Below are 15989 nucleotides of genomic sequence, written 5' to 3'. Positions count from 1 at the left end.
CCTATTTGGCAGGGATGGTCCTGATTAATCCTCTATCATTTCAGCCATCTTGTTTCTTTCTGTCCTCCAACATTTTCCCTTTGTCCTCAGCTTCCTTCAGTTGCTGCAAACTGAGTTCAAAGGACAAAGATAGTTTGACTCAGAAGGGGAAAAGGAGAGGCAGGAATAGAATCTTGCCCTTCCCAGTGGGCTCAGGGCAAAGGAAACTGCTGCATCATCTTCTAGCTTGTGTGTTGCTCCTAATTAATAACATTACCTTCTTGACCTCACTCTGCTGTTGCTTGGCCAGTTTTATTTCTCAAATGCTGTAGGGTGTAGAGTTGATTTTTTTTAAAAAAAGAAATCTAAGCAGTTTGTGTTGAAATACCTATTATGTGTATCTACAAATACTGGCCAAGGTCCCAAAAATGCTCATTTGGCAGGCCATAGTGCAGAGGGCAACCAAAGCCTAATAATAATAATAATAATAATAATAATAATAATAACAACAACAATAACAATTTCTTACCCACCTCTCCCCATGAATTGAGGCAGTGGACAACAACAATTAACAAACAACATCAGTTAAAACACTTGTTAAAACACACATCAATTTAAAAAGACAAATAAAATGTACACATATTTTTTAAAAATCCACATTTAAAATTCCACATCTGAAATTCACACCAAATCATATTGAGATTTAAAGGCAATAACCAACAATTTAAAAATTATCAGGATAAGCTTGAAGGAAGAGACTGGTCTTTAATGCTGTTTTAATTTCAGACAGCATATTCAGCTGTCAAATCTGTTCTGGCAGGTTATTCCACAGTCTAGAGGTGGTTTAAGGAAAGCTCCTCTGGCTGACAGTGGCCAATCTAGTCCTGGCTGGCTGGAGTAAATGTCCATCCTTAGGGGACCTGAGCATATGGGTCAGATTATGTGGGTCAGATTATGTGGGAAGAGGTGATTCTGTCAGTAACCTGGAAACTGACTGGCAGCCAGTAGAGTGATTTCAAGATTGGTGTAATGCGATCGCTCCTGGATTTCCCAGTAATCAATCTGACTGCCATGTTTTGAACTAACTGAGGTCCAACCTTGAGGTTACCAGCACGTGCACTGCCATCTGTAGGTCTTACAGCTCTAGGTAGGGGTGCAGCTGGCATATTAGCTGAAGCTGATAGTAAACACTCCTGGTCATCCCATCTATCTGAGCTGTCATTTGGATCAATGGATCCAGAAGCACCCCCAAACTGTGAATACCTGTTTAAAACAAGCTTCAGAGCAGGATACAGAGTTGAGACTGCTGTGGTCATAGCAATCTCAACTCTGTCTCCTGCTCTGAAGCTGGTTTGAAATGGATCTAAATAATTTGTAACATCCAAGACTGGAGTTGGAAGGCAACTGCTCTCTCGATCACTTTGTCTCAAAAAGGGAGATTTAATACCAGTCTATAGCTGCTAAAGTCAAGAGGGTTCAGGGAGGTCTTTTAAAGAAGTGGTTGTACCACCATTTCTTTTAAACAAAATGGAAAACTTGAGAGATGCATTAATGATACTGTATTTTGTATTTGAAGGCTAATTGCATATCCTTCCTGGACAACCAGCCAAGAAGGACATGGATTGAGAGGACAAGTTGTCTTCTCTACTTGCCCCAATAGCTTCTGCATATCAACAGTACTCACCAATTGAAACTGATCCTGTATAATCCTACTTAGAGTCATTACAATGATGTAGGTTGCTAGAGAAGAAGGAGGTAGCTGCCTTGCAAATGGCTCCTAACAATGACTGACTCAATTTAGAGTGAGGTTTTGATTAAAGACTGCAGTGTAACTATGTTTGCAGGGTTCTCTGCTCCAAAGGGCCCCTTACTTTGCACATATTTAATGGTGTTGGAGAACTGAAGTGGATGAATTCCAAAGAATGGAATTGCTTTTGCAAAGTGGAAGGAATGCTAGGGAGATTAACAATGCAGTGTTGCTGATTTTAATTAATTTAGTAAAATTGACATCTGTTGCCATCTATTAGTGAAGACATTGGAGCCAGATTTCATGATGCTCCCCAAATGGCTGTTTGATCAGGGGTGTGTGTGTGTGAAGAATTTCTGCATGTGTATACTCTTAAGGCCTTCTTAGGAGGTATTTAGAATCAAAGTCCAGACATTTATGACTGCGAACTCTCAAACCATTTATCAATTTTTTCTTAAGGCTACATATAGATCAAAATGAGTGGGCTCCTCCACCATAAAGCAACAATTTTGGAACATTTGTTTTGTATTTATTATTCAACAGTTTAGCTTTTATATTTATTTTAAAACTGCAGAGACAAACATTCTGTACTGCAAACTGGACATTTTGCTTAGGAGAAAAATTGTGGACTGGTATACTGAGGATGCTCCAAAGTTTGAATGAATGTAGAATCAAATATGTAGAAAGAGATGCATTTTTTTCTCTTTCTTAAGACTGGTGCTACAGTAAAGAAGTGCAAAGGCCAGTTTTGATGCCTGATGCATATAATGATACAACCACTTCTCCCTGCCTTGTCAGTAAACATACAAAAATAGCTAAAGATAAATGTATAACAACTTGCTGTTCATGACACCCTCCAAGCTCCTGGCAAAAGTAGCTTCCTCCCTTTGCCTAACGGTAGGGCCTGCCATGCAATGTGTTTGGTGGTAAAATAACATTATAACAACTAAATGTAACAACACTGACTGAGAACTATTACTCTACTTATAGTGTTCTAAGCAGGTACATTAGGCACAGGTACTTAGGGCAGTGCCACACTGAAAGTTTGTCATTGTGTGGCCATAATGCTAAAAGCTGCTCTTGATGTTGTAATCAGTAACAAAAGCAACAATGATATGGGACAATTGGGCATCAACAGCATTTTATTTGACTGCTGTCTAAAATTTCCTCTCATCTAAGAGCTTTTTAAGTATTCCCATGACAACCAGCCAAAAAGCCAAAAATTTATCTTTGTTGCCTTGTGTAAGTTGTAATGATAATGGCTGTATGTGAAGAGTAAGCCTGAACACAGCTGCATAAGCTTTTGCAGATATATCTTTAAAAACAGCATATAACAACAGTGGAATTTTTGTGTCCCAAAACATAAAAGAGGTTAACAAGAAACAATGGAAAAAGTGAAAATGTATGTTCCCCCTCTTATCATTAGGGTAAACAGGAAAACAGTGGATTTTTTTAAAAAGTATTTTTTCAGGCTGCAATCATAGAAACAGTTACCTTTGAGTAAGCTCTACTGAACTCAATATGACCTATGAGTAGGAATGCCCAGGATTGTACTGATAATCTGCTATTTCTTCCTAAAAGGAGATAGCAAAGTAATCCAGTGCCTTTCTAGAATCAAAATATAAAACTTCTCATTTATTATTTGTTTAATATGTATATCCCCCTATGAGTTCAAGGTGGCCAATGAATAAAAAACAGAAAAATAAACAGTATCTACTTTACAGTTAAAGACAACAGTAAATGAACACCTTAAAGAATTAAAACAGCAGCAGATAATAAAAGTAGCAATCAATATTTCAAAATATTCAGAAAATAAAATTAGAGCAAGATTAAAAATAACAGATTATAAATCAAATGCTTTTTTAAGAGGGAAGTTCTTTTTCAGCTTCTGGATGGTCATAAGCAAGGGGTGAGGTGGGCCTTCTCAAGTCCCCTTTCTATTTATCCATCCTCTCCCTTTTATCTTATTCAACAAGACTTTTTTCCATCGTGAACTGGGACGAGAACTCATAAGGTACCCTTTTGCAAACATCAGTATCAACTGTGTGGTCACTACTAGGATAGGTCAACAATCTTATTAATACATCACACACTATCTAAAGCATATCAAACAAACACTCCTTTTCCCCCTAAAAAATCATTTTGTACAGTCAGCATTGGGCAAACAAGACAATGTCCCCCAATATTGTGGAATGACAATATGGACGAAAGGGAATCCATATGAACTTAATGTCGGTTACCATAACAGAGCCAGGCAATTTGGAGAAATTTGTTGTTTTTATCTTGTTGTGCTCTCTCTCTCACACACACACCACAAAATAATACCATAACAGAAGGGTGCTGTATCTGTGTTTAAAGAAGAGGTTGTTGGCAAACAGCGCCGCTCCATTCTGCTGAAATGTACACAACTGATATATGCAGCACAGAAAGCTGGCACCCAGGGCTTACAACCTTAATTTGCCTGCAAGAAGGAATGGAGATTTACCTTCAGAGCACGTTCTTGATTGTTTTCAGCAGTCAGATGTCTCGTGTTGTTTGCAGAAGTCTGGTTCTGCTCTTTCATATGATGAAGCTCCTGCTCCAGCCGTTTGCACTGCAACGAGGAAAGAATCCCATTAAGTAAAGGAACTGGACATCTCTGGATTGCCCCCCCCCCCTCCAGCAGCCAAATGAATTAATGTAAATAAAACTACTCTGTGCATATGTGTGTGTGTGTGGTAAGTGCATGTGTATGTATATATATTTAACTCCAAAATTTGAATCAGTGCAAGAGTATTCTATTTTTCACACAAGTCTGAGTGACACATACATACAGTATACATATGTAAGAAATAGAAGACTATTGCATTGAATCAAATTTTGGAGTTAAATATCCTATGAGCCAAGCTGCATGATAAACATAGAGCTTATTATCTTGTGCTACAATTATTCAAAGACAAAAATGCAAATGTAATATTAAAAAGAAGAATATAAAAATATCAGAACAATGACACATGAATTATCTATGGAAAAATCATCTTCCAAGTCAGAGTGAAAATGAATTTGATTAGTTACGGAGAAGTGCCCATACAGACAAGTATACTTGACTGTATCACGTTGAACTGGAAGATGGAGGCACAGTATTGTGCACTGGGTTTCAAAACAAGATCAAACAAAACAGATTATACTCACTGTACAAACTATACCCTATCATTTAGGGCTACAACTATGAACAGCATGTGTTTGCACCAATAAGTTTAGTACTGATGAACAGAATCATTATTTTTGTGTGTGACAGGAAACATGTTTCAAATAATTAAAAAACCAAAATGTAGGCCAAGATGTTGTATATATTCTGATGGTCAGTTTTCAAAAAGGCTATGAAGGATAGTGCCCAGGTATTTTTGTTTAAGGAAAAAGCGATTGTAGGGGAAATAGTCCTAATAAAATAGAAAAATTTAAGACCAAACAGACATAAAAAGTTCAACATAGGACAGAGAGAAATCACAAAAATTAAAATGAGAGAAGAGAGTCTATGAAAGCATAACATTATATGAGATTAACACTGTAAATTTATTTGTACAGCGGTATGTCAGCGCTTGTTAGTCACTGGCAATAATGCACAAGCTTAACTTTTGGTCACTCAGCTGTGTGAAAGCTGTCAAGTAAATGACACATTTCTGGAAATGTGCCAGACACATATGGAGAATCCATTTTGCAGTACAACCCAATTTTTTAGACAAAAGATGATAGGTGATTTCATGGACACTGTTACATACACATCTAGATTTTAACTGTTTTCATTTTTGTAGGAGCAAAACTTCTTTTACCAGCAAATAAAGTGCAATAATAATCGAGTTGCACTGTAAGCAACTTTTGAAGAGACCCAAAATAGAATACCAATGAGCGAGGCCAGGTTTTTGTGGAAACTAAAATATATTTTTCATATTGAAATATTTATTCACATAAGCAACCTCCAGATGTGCAGGCTGGCTAGGCTCCAATCTGCAGTTGTAAATTCTTATGTCCAACTAAATCAGTGTAACTTGAACAGACTGAACAGTGAACTGAATTGGAACAATTATATATTTTATTTATCACACACTGGATGCAGCCCTTAATTTCAACAGTGGAAGCAATCCCTAAGCCTCTGCTCAGCATAGTCTGGGTGGCAGGCAAGCACCTATCCTGTACAGCTCCTAACATTATTATTATTATTATTATTATTATTATTATTATTATTATTAAACTTTATTTTTAGAGTGCTGTAATTATACACAGTGCTGTACAAAATCGGTAAAATTAAGGAGTATATAAAAGCCTGCCCGAGGCGTACGCTCTAAGATAATAACAATTAAATAGGGAAATAGATAAAATTACCATGTAGAAAAGAAAAGACAAATTAAAAACATCACATATAAAAGCAGATCAGATCACATCAAACATTATCAGACAGCCAGATGACAATCACAAATTCCCTGAGAACGCTTCCCTAAATAATATGGTTTTCAGCTCAGCCTTAAAGCTGGTTAGGGAAGTGATGAGCTGTGCATGCAGAGGAAGAAGGTTTCAGGAATGAGGGGCAGCAAGAGAGAAGGGACGGATCCGGGATGGGGCAGAGAAGATCCTGGGTTGAGAGAGGAGACTTTGGCTACCAGAGCAGAGAGTGCGAGTAGGAATATAGGGAGAGAGAAGATCGGTTAAATAAAGAGAGGCCAACCCATGCAGGGCTTTAAAGGTGAGTAGCAAAAGTTTGTACCTGATGCGGAAAGGAAGAGGGAACCAGTGAAGGGAGGACAACAGAGGGGAGACATGATCATAACGGTGAGTGAGTGAAATAATGCGTGCAGCTGAATGCTGAACAGAAATTAATGGGTGGAGGTGAGAGAGAGGAAGCCCTGGCAAAAGGAGGTTACAGTAGCCTAGTCGTGAGACCACTAGGGCATGGACCAGTGTTTTTGCGGTAGAAGCTGAGAGATATGGACGGATTTTGGCGATATTATAGAGAAAAAATCTACAGACTTTGGCTGTAGTCTGGATCTGGGGGATAAATGACAAAGAGGAGTCGAAGATGAAACCGAGACTGCAGGCTTCCTGGACCGGCTGGATAGAGATGTTATTGACGGAAATAGAAAAGGAATAGTGAAGGGTGGGCTTAGGAGGGAAAACAAGAAGCTCAGTCTTGGACATATTGAGCTTCAGACGCCGATGGTGCATCCAGTGGGAGACAGCTGTTAAACAGGATGACACTTGCTGCTCTAGCTCTGGTGAAAGATTAGGGGTGGAAAGGTACAGCTGGGTATCATCGGCATACAGATGGTAGGAGAGACCAAAAGAACTGATAAGTTTGCCAAGGGAGAGTGTGTATAAAGAGAACAGAACATTACTTCCTGCACTGGTCTGAAGAATACCTCTCTACATAGTCTCCAGAATAGATTTTAAAGGATCTGCAGGGAAGTGAAAAATCTGCAAAACCCCCCCCCCCAAAAAAAACCCACCTCTTTCATTGATGGAAGTGGTCTGTTAAATCAGCTGTCTGTAAGCAAAAAGAGCAACTGTCCATAAGTAAAAGCCTATAAGCTTAGGCCTGTAACAGAAATATGAACTAATTTAGTATCATCCAAAGTGATTGCTTCCTGAAGTGACAATTTTGCAAACTTGTTAATGCAAATATTCATGAGAGTCATCCTTATAGGATAGGCATGACTAGAAAACAAAACCCATGAATAAATGTGTTTAACAATACTTTCACATGGAAGTATCAACACTGTCACATAGCATTTCTCATTGTGTCAAAAGAAACTGCACAAGCATATCATATTCTTTTTAGTGGGACGGTTGGCACTGTTTGTTTATGTGGATTTCTTCCCACCAAAGTAGCTCTTTCAAGGAACCCAGGTGGTTCCTGCCTCCACCTCTGAATTGCCAGAAACCAGCTAATTCTGAGAATGTGTTGTCTTCCTGATTTGTTGGACTGAAACTCCAATCATCCTTCACTAAATAAGTTCTGTTGGCCAAGGTGGAAGGGACTTGCAGTCTATCAACACTGAAATGGTAGCATGTTCAGCACCCCTGAATCAATTGTTTGAGTAACAAAAGTACTTTTACCAAAGTTATTACTATGAACCAGAATCCTCTGTCACAGTCTGCATTATGTAATCTGATGTACACTTAGCTACATAGCAGAGGTACTAGGAAACCCTGTTAGTGAACTGCAAAGATGTACAACAGAACAGCTACAAGGGTGTCCCGATGCACAACAGCTCTCCCTAGCTGGTGTCCTGATGTACAAGGAGAATACACATCAGATCCTGTTATGCATTGGTCCAGATGCACATTGGTTACTTTGCTGACTCCCCTACATAGTAACCTAACAGCAGCCCCTTACTAGATACAGACATTATGGAACTGCCCAATTTTAATTACCACAGGTCCACAGGCATGAGTCCTGAACATGATTCTGGCCATGAATGTTACTATTTCTACATTTTTAAGCTTCAGGATTTGTTAGATAGCAATCCTATGAAGTACCGTATATACTTGTGTACAAGTCAACCTCATGTATAAGTCAAGGGAAAGTTTCAGGGTCAAAATCATGGATTTTGATATGACCTGTGGATAAGTTGAAGGTAAAACGTAGGGGGCTATAACAAATATAGGAAAGGATGGAAAGGGGAAAAGGGGGAAACACCACTTCCTCCTTCTCCTTCTCTGAACCTCTCCCAACCATCATCCACCACTTCCCTGGTGCTGGAGGAGAGGTTTTAACATCGGATTGGGAAGGAAAGGAAGTGGAGTAAAATGGGGTGTTTATTTGATGGGAAGAGAAGGCTTTCAAACCAGACTGGGAATGGAAAGAAATGAAGCTAAATGGGGTGTTTCTTTGATGGGAAGAACTGGACTGGGAACCTCTTTCACACACACACCTATCTGCCTTGAGGCACAAAGAGTGGGGCATCACCACAGTACTTGTTTCAGGACCTTTCTAACCAGTATTAGTGTACTGACCTGTATATGTCGACCCAGGATTTTAGGCTCAATTTTTGGGTGTAAATTTCTCAATTTATAGTTGAGTATATACGGTAATATGAAGTGTGGCAGAATGGTTTGAGCACTGGACTATGACTCTGGAGATCAGGGTCTGATTCCCTGCTCAGCCATGGAAACCGACAATCTCAGCCCCAGAAACCCTTGTGATTGGGTTACCATTGGGTTGTCATAAGTAGGAAATGAAGCCTCACAACAAATGACAAAAGATTGCAAGTACTTAACATAAATAGTTCCATTAAGCCATTTATTTTATAATCATTATGTAATGCCAAATCCAGAAACAACTTTCTATTCCTTCTACTCAAGAGAAAAAGGAGGATAAGGTGTGCTTGTGTTTTGGGGAGTCAGCACTGATTGTTTAGCAGTGCTATTTGGAGGTTTGTGTGAGTGTTTTTTTGGGTTGTTTGCTCCCACTGAGCACAAGGTCTAAGGCAGTAGTTCCCAAACTTTGGTCCTTCAGATGTTTTGGACTTCAGCTCCCAGAATTCCCGACTGTTGACAAGGTGGCTGTGGATTCTGGGAAATGAAGTCCAAAACTCCCAGAGGAGCAACGTTTGGCAATCACTGGTCTGAAGGGTGAGGCTTCTGCTGAATCACTAGTTCTATATAGCTGCGGTCTCAGTCTTTGGAGGTGAGGAACAGGAAGAGGAAAACAGCCATTTTTGTGGGCACTTTGTGGAGGACTTTAAGGGGAAAGGCTGGACAGTTATGCTGCTACATATATAGGATGATCAACTTCAGTGATGATGTACTGCTATACCTGCAATATGTGCAAACTATTGCCTTGCTGGAGGAGAAAGGGCAACAGCTTGAGGTCTGTGTATCTACACTTTGACTTATCAGGAAGGATGAAGCTTCTTTGGAAAGAATCAGGTAGGTAGCTCTTCCAGAAGGGCAAAAAATGAGGAATGCCTCTAGGGAGTGTGACAATTTGAAACATAGGAGGAAGTGTGATAAAGTCCTATGTTAGTTACATAGTTAGCTTTCCCCTTCTCTCACAATCATTGTGGCATCAGGGCTCACTCTCTGCTCTGCATACACCCTCTGGCTAGAAGCAAGAAGGCTAGGTTAAGCGTTCCTTATCCCATCTGCCTAAATACATCAAAAGAAATAATCCCCCCATTTCACTAGGATCTGGTAACAGGGCTGATGATGATTCAGGAAAGAGAGAGAAGACTAAGGACCAAAACAGGTGACCTGGTAAAACCTCCTATACACGCCACATGCCCCCAAGACATCTGGAAGCCGCCCTGGCAGATTACATGGGGGCGGCTTCAAGATGGGGGTGTGGCATTTACACACTGCATGCTGCTGGCACATCCAGAAGTCACCGTGGGGCTGCAGCGGGCCTGCCAAAGGCAGCCCTTTACCGGTTCAAATAGGAGTAGATCTTTTCAGGGCAAATCGGGGCCATGGCATGTGGTTGCTGCGGCCCTGGTACGACCAGCTCTGAGGCTGCCCCAATCCAGGTAAGTATTTTCCCTTATGTTGAAACCAATCAGACAGAAAATGTTTTTAAAAAAGAGCCTCTGCAAAAAATAAAAAGGGAAAACTGTTCTCTTGGTTCCTACCCTGGCCAGAGTGAAAGAGAAGTACTTTGGAAACAGCTGAACGTTTATCATTTCACTCCACCAACCAAGACCACTTTCTAGGGGACGATATGTTATATACATATAACAATATAGAAGTGTGGAGAGGTTGACAGGGATAATTATCACTTTCTCACTTTTAAAATACTGAAGCTTGATTCAGTATAGCACATTTGGTCCAATAAATAATGATCCCTAAGACTGAGAATCATGATCTGCATGCTCCCCTCCCTAACACTTTTCTTTTTGTCTCCTTGTCTGTCTGGCTTTGGCAAAGATACCATGATTTCTTTAACTATTATGTCTATGAAACAGCAGGAAAGTTCAATATCATCATATCAACCCAGAACCAGAATTTTGTCCAATGAAATTAATTGATATTGTCTCAAGACAAAGGAAGGTCAGCACAAAATACATCTTCCCACAGTGCATAATTAACTCAAAGAATTTGCTGCGATAGGATGTGATTATGGCCGCTAGCTTAGGCTGCATCTGCACTGCAGAAATAATTCAGTTTGACACCGCTTTAACTGCCATGGCTCAATGCTAGGAAATCTGGGATTTGCAGTTTGTTGTGGCACCAGAGCTCTCTGAAAGAGAAGGCTCACAAAACTACAATACCCAGAATTCCATAGCACTGACCCATGACCATCAAAGTAGTATCAAACTAGATTATTTCTGCAGTGTGAATGCAGCCTTAGGGCCCTAAGAGACAGGCCAAAATAAAGCTGCTTCGGGTCAATTTGGAGGTATGCTGTTTAAATGACACACACATCTTAAGATGCCAGAAGCTGCACCAAAGCTGCGCTCCAGTCCTTAGGACTGGTGCGTGGCTTTGGTATGGCTTCCGGCCTCTTAGGACACATGTTTCATTTAAATAGCACACCTCCAAAGTGATCCAAAGCAGCTTTATTTTGGCCTGTCTGTTTGGACCCTTAGGCGGGGTACACACTGCCAGAAAAAGGTGTCTCCTCGGCGCCTCTCTTTGCTCCGCAGGAGCGCTACAGCAACCAAATTGTGCGACGCTCCTGTAGAGCGAAAAAGGAGCACCCAGAAGCGACTCCTCTTTGCAGTGTTGCGATGACATCGCAGCTGCGCCGCCCACCAGGCAACCCTCACACGTGATGAGGGTACCTCAAAGGCCCATCTGTTTTGGGCCTTAGATATCTTTAAAGGGATTAAAAAGATTTCAGAGAGAATGAAGTTAATTAATAGTTGTGAGTTCAGAGATGTTGGGAATGAGACTCTTCATAATATTCTGTGAATTTCTTAAGTATATCACCAACAAACAATCCACCTAAACTTTACAGTAGCTAGTCCACACTGCTGGCATACAAATTTTACTAATCTCTGCAATTATGAGGTTCAAAGCAAATGAACACACAAAATTCCTGAAAACTTGTGATTATATATGTGTGAGTTCTTATTTCATAGAATGGCTAACAAAACAAATATTCTGAATATCATGGCAAGATGTTTCAGCTTCTGCCTTCATCAGCTGCCCTAAATTTTTGGCTTTTTGACAGAGGCCAAAAATGTTTTGCCATAACATTCAAATCTTCTTGTTTTGTTAGTCACTTTCAGCACTTCTTTCTGAGATCCCCAACAGCCTAGTCTGAAATACTGTCTGAAGCTTCAAAATGCCCTTATATATGTAAGTGTGCATGTGTGTGTATCCCAACCAATTCTTAAAGGAGAAAATAATTGTGAAGTATTACACAGGACCTGTACCTATCAATAGACTAGCAACTCCATTGCCCAGTGGCAGACTTGTCAGATCCAAAACATCCATCAAATACACACTTTTTGTCTAACAGGAAAGGAAGAGAAATATCTCTACATTTATCACCTTTTAATTCTACTTCCACATATTGAAAATGTGTTAAAAGCTGATCTCCATGCCTACGTGTTGGATTTGACAAACCACCCTGGGTCGGGGTCATATCTAGTTGGAGGATTACTTTGCCTCTTGTCTATCTGTACTCCCACTCCACAGAGAAAAAGGTGGAACTACATTCCTATGGTAAGTCATCTACCATCAAACATCAGGGTGACCCTCGTGTGTTCTTTATATGTCTCGCTGGTGGTCTTCAATTCTACCTGCTTGTTAATTTTCCCCTTATCTTAAATGCTTAATACAGTTTCTTAATTGGAACTTCAGTTTCATTATACTTTGAGCTCCCAAGGAATATTTGCCACATTCTTGATGGCATGGTCATTCAGGCAACCTACTTTGAACTAAACAGAGGTAAGGCAACAATGGATTAAGCTCTGACTCGTGATGATAGTCTCTTAGATGTTGTCCCTTGCAGAAGCAAGCCCTCAGGTTCTGGGTTCCTCTTTTTCCAAACCTAGGGTAAACATAAGGCTGCTGAAAACACTTAGCAAAGAAGCAGTTTTGCTCACTTACTGGTCCGATTTACAAGGTTGGTGGAGACTGTCTTCATGTTTCCTGAATATAGTTGAGGTCAGAAATGTTGGTGACTCAAAACATCAAAAAGGAAACAAAGAATATAATAATAGGAACAACAACAAAAATGGAATAAATTTACAGATACAGAATAAAATAACAGATGCACTCAGGAACTAGAGTGTAGGAAGTCATATTATTTGTTGTGTTTGCTCTAAGTATATTTAAAAACATATATACAAAGAATATTAAAAGTGCTTAAAATATTAATAAATAAAAAGAAATGCTGGTGACCGATCACATACACATGGTAGAAAATATCTGTAAATTCCCTGCTTAAGATCATAGAGATCAGAGCAGTCAAAATTGAGTGAAATGAACTGACAGTATCAAGCAGGAGTGGGGGCTTCATGTAGCTCTCTACATGTTTTTGGACAGCAACTTCTAGCAGCTCTAGCTGGTACAAGATTGAGGGATGCTAGGAATTGGAGACCAACAACATCTGGAGAGCTGAATGATTCTTCCCTCCCAGTGGCAGTTAATGGCTGCCAAAGCACCAGTCCCAAAAATAGCATCAGCAACTTGGATAGTTCCTGTACAGATCAAATCAGATATAGGTCCAAAACACACTGCATAAATAATCCAGTATGAGACTGCTTTAACTGCCCTGGCTCAATGTTAGGAAATTCTAGGAACTATAGTTTTGTGAGACATTTAGCCTTTCCTGTCAGAGAGCTCTGGTGCCCCTACAATTCCCAATACTCCCTAGCATTTAGCTGGGGCAATTGAAGTGGTCTCAAACTGGATTTACTACTCTACTGACTTGGAAGCCACCAGCTGCCCCTGAGGCCACTGGATATAAAGGTAGGTTGATATGTACCAAGTTGTTGTTGAATGCCTTCAAATTGTTTCCAACTTATGGCAACCCTAAGGTGAACAGTATTTTCTCAGAGGACATTTGCCATTGCTTTCCGCAGAAAGCCAGTGTGTGATTTGCCCAAGGTCATAGAGTCAGAGTTAGAAAAGATTTCAGGGTCCATTCAGTCCAATGCCCTGCCATTCAGGAACTCACAATCAAAGCATCCCTTGAGAGATGGCCATCCAGCCTCTGTTTAAAAACCTTCAAGGAAGGAGACTCCACCATTCTCCAAGGCCACATGTTCCACCCAGTGGATTTCCATGGCTGAAAGAGATTTTGAAACACGGTTTCCCCAAGTCTACAGCTGCTGTCACATTGCAGAAATAAAGCAGCTTAACACCACTTTAATTTCCATGGCTTAGCGCTATGGAATTTTGGGATTTGAAAAGGAGTTTGTTGTAGCGCCAGAACTCTCTGACAGGTAAGGCTAAATAGCTCACAAAACTACAGATCCCAAAATTCCATAGCATTGAGCCCTGGTGGCACAGTGGTTAAATGCCTGTACTGCAACTGTTCGCTCACAAACCACATGGTTGTGAGTTCAATCCCAGCCAGGGACTCAGGGTTGACTCAGCCTAGCATCCTTCCAAGATCACTAAAATTAGTACCCTGCTTGTTGGGGGCAGTTGGTTTACACATTGTTTAGGGAGTGCTTAAGTCCACTGATACGTGATATAGAAATGTACTTGCTATTGTTATTGAGTCATGGCATTTAAAGTGGTCTTTATTTCTGCAGTTTGGATACATGCTTAGTCAAACACTTGAACCACCACAGCATGCTGGCTCTCTTCCTCCTTTATATAAACATCTGCCATAGCACTCTAGGGAAATTTCAGAAGTTTAAATAATTCAGATATCATTGAAATATACTGCAAATTTTATGTACACTTGCAGCCAATCCATGTCCCATCAGCTTCTTTCTGTCCCCATCCTCTGTGCACTGTTCTGAGCACAGGATTCCAATGCTGCAGACACAGTTCCCCCACTGGCAGCTCTCCTGTAAAGGCACAGCTAGGAATACAGGGGAAGGGCTGTATGTTTCTAATAGCTTGCATGCAAGTCCAACACAACCTATTTAATCTAGCAGGATCTGAGAGAATAAGACCCATTAGCCCATCAGCCCATTAGCAAAAGAAACAAGTGATATTTACTAGTGAGATGATTACTAAAGTAAAATGGAGGCAGATTCAATCCACTGATTTCAAAACTGACTTTTATCATTGCTAGTTTGAATTGTTCATATTTTTCTAAAGAATATTTTGCACCCATCCAGAGACTTTTCATTTATTTGGCAGTCCAAAAGTGTAATAAACAAATATATATATTACTCCATTTATTTTTAAAATGTGTATCCTACCCTTCTATCAAACTGAAACTCAACAGACATGTCAAAAAGCAACTTCTACATGCCCCCAGACAAAGACAGTTTAACAGATTTCAAACTTGTTTTATTATTCTGTTCTCCTTTTCTTTATTTTCTTTTGAAAGATCTACACATGAGGATAGTTCCCAACGTAAAGATTCCTAAAGGAAAGCAAGCGGTTTTCACAGTGATTTTTGTTTTAAAAAAACAGTCTCTCCCTTGTCCCAATTTCTTTCTGATTGCTTGAGAGGCAAATATCTCACCACTTGGATGCTACACAACTCCTTCCTCTGCAGACAAAAATAATATCAAACTCTTCCAGTCAAAACACAAACCAACCTTTGGTGTCAATGTGAGTTATGTACTTTGAACAGCAGATGTTTGGAAGCACTTATATTTATCTAAATTGATTTTATCCTTTTCTTTTACATTTAAAATCTAAAATGACAGTCTAGATGTGTTCATTTAACTATATCTTGACTCAAAATTGAAGATTCTCATCCCTGATTTCAAAAATGAGATGTTTTTTGCTCTGGAGTTTTGGCAAACAATCAACAAGAATATTGAACTGATTATTAGGCCAATGTCTGGTCATTTTAAAAACCTAGATTTTGAAGAACGAAAAGAAAGTTTTGGCTCAGATCTGAGGGACATGTGCATTCTGATAAAATTTTATATTATTAGCAAGAAAAATATTTTGACTGAAAGGAATGAAACATGAAAACAGTCCCAATGTTTTGCCAGTCGGAAGGTGTTAAGCAACAACCACCAAACTTCTTGTTCTTTTATGCTCCTTGTTCTTTCAACTGTAATCCAGTCAGAACTGTCAAGGACTCAGAGAGAATTTAGTGTATTTGGTTCACTCCTAATAAATACTGTATGAGTTTATGAATAAGATGAAGAAAGGTAGGCCTGTTACAGACAGCCAAAATAAAGCTGCTTCGAGTCACAGT

The 15989-nt window shown here is 39.7% G+C and overlaps 1 protein-coding gene across 3 annotated transcripts in view; it reads right to left on the bottom strand.

Moving 5' to 3' along the window:
* MIPOL1 (mirror-image polydactyly 1) overlaps positions 1–15989 on the bottom strand; it is a 234362-nt gene that overhangs the window by 149815 nt on the left and 68558 nt on the right. For all 3 annotated transcript variants that reach the window (XM_042438916.1, XM_042438906.1, XM_042438897.1), the window contains exon 8: positions 4212–4319. In XM_042438916.1, the coding sequence (XP_042294850.1) occupies positions 4212–4319 (108 nt within the window). The remainder of the gene's footprint in view (positions 1–4211; positions 4320–15989) is intronic.

Source organism: Sceloporus undulatus, chromosome 1, assembly GCF_019175285.1.
Source record: "Sceloporus undulatus isolate JIND9_A2432 ecotype Alabama chromosome 1, SceUnd_v1.1, whole genome shotgun sequence".
Taxonomy (NCBI): domain Eukaryota; kingdom Metazoa; phylum Chordata; class Lepidosauria; order Squamata; family Phrynosomatidae; genus Sceloporus; species Sceloporus undulatus.
Note: the sequence above shows the minus strand (reverse complement) of the source record. Positions and strands in the feature narration are given on the sequence as shown.